The 7,101-nt window shown below is 33.8% G+C and overlaps 1 protein-coding gene across 2 annotated transcripts in view; it reads right to left on the bottom strand.

Annotated features, from left to right (window-relative positions):
* Positions 1 to 647: 647 nt before the first annotated feature.
* The window catches only part of LOC114874601 (solute carrier organic anion transporter family member 3A1), a 31,031-nt gene continuing 24,577 nt past the window's right edge, over positions 648 to 7,101 (bottom strand). For both annotated transcript variants that reach the window (XM_029184033.2, XM_029184032.2), the window contains one exon: positions 648 to 7,061. In XM_029184033.2, coding sequence (XP_029039866.1) covers positions 6,760 to 7,061 — 302 coding nt within the window. In that variant the 3' untranslated portion in view covers positions 648 to 6,759. The remainder of the gene's footprint in view (positions 7,062 to 7,101) is intronic.

Raw genomic sequence — 7,101 nt, 5'->3', positions numbered from 1 at the left:
CCTGGTGACGCACGCGATTTTGCCGACCAACAAAGTTGCGAAACGTTATCTTCGTCTGGTTTTTTTCTTATTGACCAATGGGTGACAGTTTATGCTCTCTGGCTGATCAAACGAAATTAATCGTTGCATCGTTTTCTAAGAAAGCCTTATATCGTAGAAACGATGTTGTAATAATTACACCGACCTGCGACAATTTTTTTCTAGAGTTAATGTATGTCGAATGCTAGTTTGTTCGATTAAATTTCGCGCCTTGCAACGCCCCGAATAATTATTATACATCGACGACACGTGCGCGAACCCGGCTATTTTTATTTGTTTGACGTAGGTCACCCGTACAAGGCGCGTCTAATGAACAGCGCACAAAGAATGTGCAAGTCTGATAGAGGGATAATTTTATAAAATAATTTTTAAAGAATATATCTTTAAATAGACGTTCCTTTTTATAGGTATGATTCAATAGAATGGTATGGTAATCTTTTCGGAGAAAAGTAACGTTAGTCATGCAACATTGTTCCGGTAATAATACGTCGCTTTCTGAGAAACAATTGTAATCATTAAATTTCATCAAAGCAATGACAAAAACATGAATTTACACTTCTTTAAAAATAAATTTCCCTTCTTTCTAATTTAATAATATTAATAAGGTATAGGGTTTAACAGTTTTCAAAACATTTATTCATTGTAAATACATTGTTTGTGCCTTACTTCTGAGAGAGGGAAATAAAAAGTTAAGTTTCGACCAGCGGTGCGAAATAACAACCACGATCATCGTCGTCGTTATTTTTTAATCACCGGGTCGAGGGAGAAGAATGAAATAAAAATTAATTTTTCCGATTGAATCAGTGTTCGTTATCGAACCTAAGGAAGAGATTCACGTGTTCGATACGAAAACAGAGAATATTCTCTCTAGAGAATAAAAGAAAAACCATAAAACAGTGTCTTCTCGACCGCGCACGCACAACATACTTTTCTATGTAGGATTTTAAAATTATGTTAATCGAGAAAACGATAAATCAATCGACAATACGAGATTCTCTTACATCTAACATGATTTTTATAATATATATATATATATTTTTTTCTCTGCAAATTACGATCGTCCGTCACCATTGATTTTCACGCGCCACTTGTACCATCGTCAGCGTTCCTTATGAATTACGCTTCTTTTTTTTTTTTAATCTTTCATTTTTTAAGGCATATTATTTCGAGTGTTCAACAACGGGATCGATTATGATTTTTCCATCGATTCGCGTATCAAAAAAGATTGATTTCCGATGGACAAACCACACCGACCAGGTGATTTGCTCGTCGACTAAATTCAAGCGATTTCTTTTTGTAAGAATTCGTACAATATTCGATATATAACAAAGTAACGTACAGTGTGTATGCGTGTGTATGTGTCTTTGTTCGTGTAATGAAATGGCATCGTTTTAGAAATTGCTGGAATCAGACTAAAATGCTTTCAGACTCATTCAACATAATCCTTTTCATCATTTTCAGACAAACTTTGGTCACATGGATACAGGACCACCTATGTTTTATAAGTTTATAAATAAAATCCTCCTTCCTAAGAATTTTAATCATTCCATATTGTTTTGAATCTTAATTGATCGTTCAAGGCTGCATACTGCATTCCTTTATATTTTTCCCAAATTTTGTTGCTATGGAATTTGATCAAAAATTGCTATATCTACAAATTTAATTGTAATTTTATTATAAATGTTACTCAAATTTATAATATGGGGCCTTTTATAATTTTCTAAAATTGCAATTCATAGAATCTACAAAATGTACACCAAAGTGTTAAATAAATAAGAAACCATCCCAGAACAATATTAATTTAAGATGATTTCCATTAATGGGCTCAGTCAGAAGCAGCCTTGGACGATAATTAACTTCAATTTTCGAGGCCCAAAGTATTTGACTCGCAGAAAAGATCGAATTCATTAAACGGACCTCTTCCACGAATTGTACAAAGAAAATATAATCGTTTATCATTCTTAGCAGATCGTAAACACTCGACATGGTGTACCTCTAAATTTTCTTTACTGAGCTTTTATAATATATCTCTGAATTCATAATTCTCAGGACACTCATCTCGTCTCTCCTCCCATAAGCAAACGGGTATTGCTTTTTTTTTTCTTTTTCACGAAACTTCGCATAGAACCATTTCTATTCATATCTTTATATCACTCTTATCAGTACCGTTCTAACACGTCTCATATTGTTCTGTTTATATATTATGGTCCCTACAAAAAATACATTACATCTATAAGCAGTTTATATTAATCATATACAATAGTCAATATCTATGTACACAACATTCTTTAATTTAATTTTCGTCGCTATATTTGTTTTAGAACTTCCTACCTAATACTTTAAACGCAACCCTCTCTAAACTCTGTTATATATATATAATTTTTTTTTTTTTTTATAATTTTCTTTTTCTTTTATTATTTCGCTTCTGTTCCTTTTTTTAACTGTAACTTGGGAATGTGTTACGTACAATAAATCAAAATCGTACGACCGAAAAAGAAAGGAAAAAGAAACAGAAACATATATCGTTCCTGATTAAACGTTTAATAAGCTACAAATAAACGTAATTAAACTAACTAACTAAAGATGAGTATACTAGTATAATAGATAATCAAAGCGCTGTAATAATAATAATTATAGAAATAATGATGGATAAATGAAATTGAGAATAGATATTTGTATGAACAAGTTCTGTGCCGCTTGAAATTGAAGATTCATGGCAAACCAGCATTGAAAAATATATAATGCTTGGTTGTAATAAAACTATAATTATACTATGAGTTTCTTTCACTTTGTTTCAATGTTCGATTATATTAACCCTGGTATCAAACCATCGGACGCATTTAAAATATAAGAAAAACGATTTTTGCACGCTCGCATGATTAGCTACAAAATATATAATACCGAGAAAATTATGTATAAAAAAAAAAAAATGATTTAAGTAACACGATCTATGTAAATATTGCGCGGGAGGCGATCGAATCGTTCGCACCCTCTCGACTAAAAAAATATCCTCGTAGAAACAGAACCGTGTGATCATTTGTTCGACGATCGCAAATCCTAATTGAATCGCGTACTTTACACGTAACGCGTACTCTTTCATCCCGATTTTGCTCGATAGAAAATCGTTCTAACTAATTTTCTATGTACAGTTGCGGCGGATGACGTGAACAATTGACATCCCTCCTAATCACTCGACAAGACAATGCGTGAAGGCTGATTTATATCATTTGTTTAGATAAATAGCATTTTGTAGAAAAAATAATTTTATAATATTAGCCAGGTTTTAATTTCAATAACAAGAGTGTGTAGTATAACAAGAAATGATAAAATTCCTCTGGATTTGTAAATGGTTTCAATTAGCGATTGTAAGAATACTATTTATCTGAATAAATAATATAATTCAGTCTGTAAATTGCAAATGAAATTTGATTCGACGCGCATTCCTTTCCCGCTTTCTTTCATAATTTCCTTTTCTATTATTCACAGCACATTTTTCCCTTCTTTAAATCCTCTACACACGTCCGGCAAAGCCTATCGTTCGACTTTGTTTCTATATCACAAAGTAGTTATGTATAATATAATAAGTTCTTGACAATACGCGGTTTAGGAGAGATCATCACGGCCTCTTAAAATCATTCGAACGATCGACCCTGCGGACGTTACACGATCGTTCATACATCAAAATTTTCCCTCTAAAATATATATATATATATAATAGAGTAGCGTGTAACTACACATTTTGAAAAATTGACAGTGACGCGGGTCAAACAGCGTGCGAGATATATCGGTACATATGGTTAAGTGTTTAAACGTAAGTAAATGCTGTAGACAACGTCAGCATATTAGTTTATCGAGACCGTGTAAAAATTAAGACTATACTCTTTCATTTCTCTTTGCTTCATCCTAATTTAAGCATAATGTGTGTGTGTATATATATATATATATTTATCTTGTAAAACGATTTCATACCCCGAAGCGACTGAGAAAAACGGTTGAAATCATGAATTTCATGCGAATAGAATTCTCTTATTTATCAATCTGGTTAAAACGTTCATTGTGGTAAAATTTCTTCGGTTCAACGTTACTTTGCTTAAAACAAAATTGAGCTGATAGGAGTAACATTATATTTTTCTTTTTCTTAATTTTCTCTCTTAAGCTAGGATTCCTTTTTTTGTATTTTTTTCTTTTTTTTTTGCACTTACTCGTGTCTCTTCTCTATATATCTTTCCACTGAATCAAACGGTGCTTCTTACACCCTATAGAATTTCATTTTCCTGAGTGAGTTTTCTTTTTTCTACATAGTTTCTTTCATTGTTTTGTTACATCGAAATTGATACGAGAGGCATTCAGGTACAAAACAACGAGCGGACTCTCTTTAAGAAGAAGCGAGTCCAATGGTGTAAAATCGGATTTCCTCGATTGACCCTTGCGAGGCCATCGTTCGTCAACTAAACCTCGATTGTTCCTCTTACATACATCCTTTCGTTTCGTTGCTTGGAAGCATAATTCGCTCCTACGCAGAGGACACGAAGTGTATACAAGAAAACGTAAATAAAGATTCGCACGCTTGCATTCGAAGTTCCGAAAGCTTCTTAACTTTGTAGTATCGCTCGATACGGATCGTTTCGGAAGGAAAGAAACGTTAGAGATCGTGTGTCGCTTCGTTAAAAAAAAAAAAGAAAAAAAAATAAGAAGAAAAGAAAGCGTGATTTCGTCGACTTTCCGTTTGCGAAGAATAAAAATCGTACGGCTATTGCATCGTGTCAAAAAATTATCTTGTAAACGAGTTTACGATCTTACGATCGTCGTGTTAAATTCTATTTTTTTTTTGTTCTTTTTCTTATACATTGCTACACGTTAAATTGACTACTTCATTTTTTTTTCTTTTGTTTCATGAGAAAGCCTAACGCTATAGTTATAAAATAAATCGCAGTTCTCGATCTGCAATTATAATGATATTCATATTTATAGATAGTTAAATCTATCGTTCGCTTAATCAGTTATATTTTTTTTTGTTTGTTTGTTAAATATACGTTTGTCTAGTCTTGTATTTCTTAAGGCAGGAATTTTTATATTTACAGTGTATCTCTTTTGTCCTTGTTGGCCATTCCTTTCCTAATTTTTCCTTTCGCTCGTTTTTTCTTTTTCCTTTTTCCTTTTTCAAACCGTGCAAGGCTCGTTTCATCGAAACTCGTTTCAGACAGCGCTTTTTTTAAGTTAATTTCAAGCTGCTTTGACCGAAACGAGCTGTAGTTCACCTATTAAGTTCCTACTTATTGACATATATATCGCATCACCGTAAAAATGTACACCCTAGTGATATATATATATATATATATTAGTTCCTAAAAAATAGCCAAACCATAGAAGACAAATCTGTGGCAAATCATTTCGTCCGATAAAACCAGTGTGATTCCTCTTTCACGCAAAAATATTTGTCATTCGGCGCGCCGAGTGTATGCGAGAATAGACGATTCACTTAACACCTTCAACGTAATTTAAATCTGTATTTCGATAGTGTACGGAACGATATGAGATAATTCTTTGTCTTTCGAACTCGTTAAAAAAGTATATTAGCACCATACGCTTGTGTGTGTGTGTGTACAAATCACTCGAGCACATTTTATTCAAAGTTATAATATTTTACCCCCTTAGAACCCTTTGCACTCCAAACAAGTATCTCAGGTACAATGATTTAGTTTTGAACTACATTCAGAAAATTTGTACCAGTTTTAGTATTGAAATAATGAAAAATATTCGCGAACTTGTCATTTTTCACAATCTGTATTTTCTGTAACGATCATTTTAAAATTAACCAGAATAAATGTACTATCCTGTTTGGAAAAATCGAAGTGCAAAGGGTTAATAATATAGGTACCTTGTACAAAGAGTTAAAAAGGTAATAATTATGACTTACATAGGCGATTCTCCGCACCATCTATAATTTACAAAGGAACTCGGGTCTAAAATTAATTAGGACCCTGAAACTGAAGCTCCAAGTCTAGTATATCTCTACTTATTCCACTCTTTTAAGAATGAAAGATTCTAAAGTAACTAAGATTCTATCAGAATAAACTGCTACAGTTGTGCAGAATTTTTATGGCCTTATTTCAATTTCCTGTAATACTATAGACTTTATAGGCTTCATAGTATACACACTATAATACTCTATTCTACTCTATATGGTAGAGTTGTAAGGGGTCATGCAATAAATAAAACCCCATTCACAAAAAACGCTACCATCACTTACCTAGATAACCTATTACGAAGGTGTCAGGTGTAAGCACGAAGAATTCTAAAATAAACAAGCATAGGTTATGTCTCAACCTTTTGCTTGATAATTTTCCACAGCGTTTGCTGCTTCTACATTTACCTATTTACTGCTCGTGTGATTGAACTGACGAAGAAAATTGATATGTAGTACTTAAATCGCCCTCGGCGATCCTAAATTCAGTACATTGTATTCAGAGGTACAATTGAAACTTAACCGTGCCATAATTGAAGTAAGGCCCTGTAATCAAGAATCAATAAGTAGAATAAATAGAGTTAAACTAAAATTGGACCTTCGATTCTAGAGGTGTTTGAAGGTCCGTCGTTTCTGTAAGCCATGATCATCATCTTCTTAAAGTCTCATAGTTGACCTTAAAACAATTTGCCACAGACTCGTGTTATCACCACTTTGATATATTCAATTGCATAGCCACTAACACGAGATAAACATTAAACGTTCCGTACGAGCTTCTCCGTTTGACCAGCGGTCAATGGTTTCACCTCTGTGTCTGGCTCTTCCATAGCTAGAGGTGCTTGCCTCGTGTCGGGAACATCAACGTTCATTGAATTCTTCGATCGATTCCCTGTCTCCGTCGAATCCTGCGTTTGATTCGACGAGCCAGTCTCCTCGAGATTCGTCGATTTCGTAGGCTCCGTTGGTGAAGAGATCGATGACGGTGTGGGTACCTCCGAGTTAGGAGAAACACCGTCCCCATCTCCAGTGTTGTGATGATGCGGTTTCTCTTCGAACACTGCAACATTCCGGGATAAATAATATCCAATTGCCAATTG

The sequence above is a fragment of the Osmia bicornis genome, chromosome 6 (genome assembly GCF_907164935.1).
Source record: "Osmia bicornis bicornis chromosome 6, iOsmBic2.1, whole genome shotgun sequence".
Classification (NCBI taxonomy): domain Eukaryota; kingdom Metazoa; phylum Arthropoda; class Insecta; order Hymenoptera; family Megachilidae; genus Osmia; species Osmia bicornis.
Note: the sequence above shows the minus strand (reverse complement) of the source record. Positions and strands in the feature narration are given on the sequence as shown.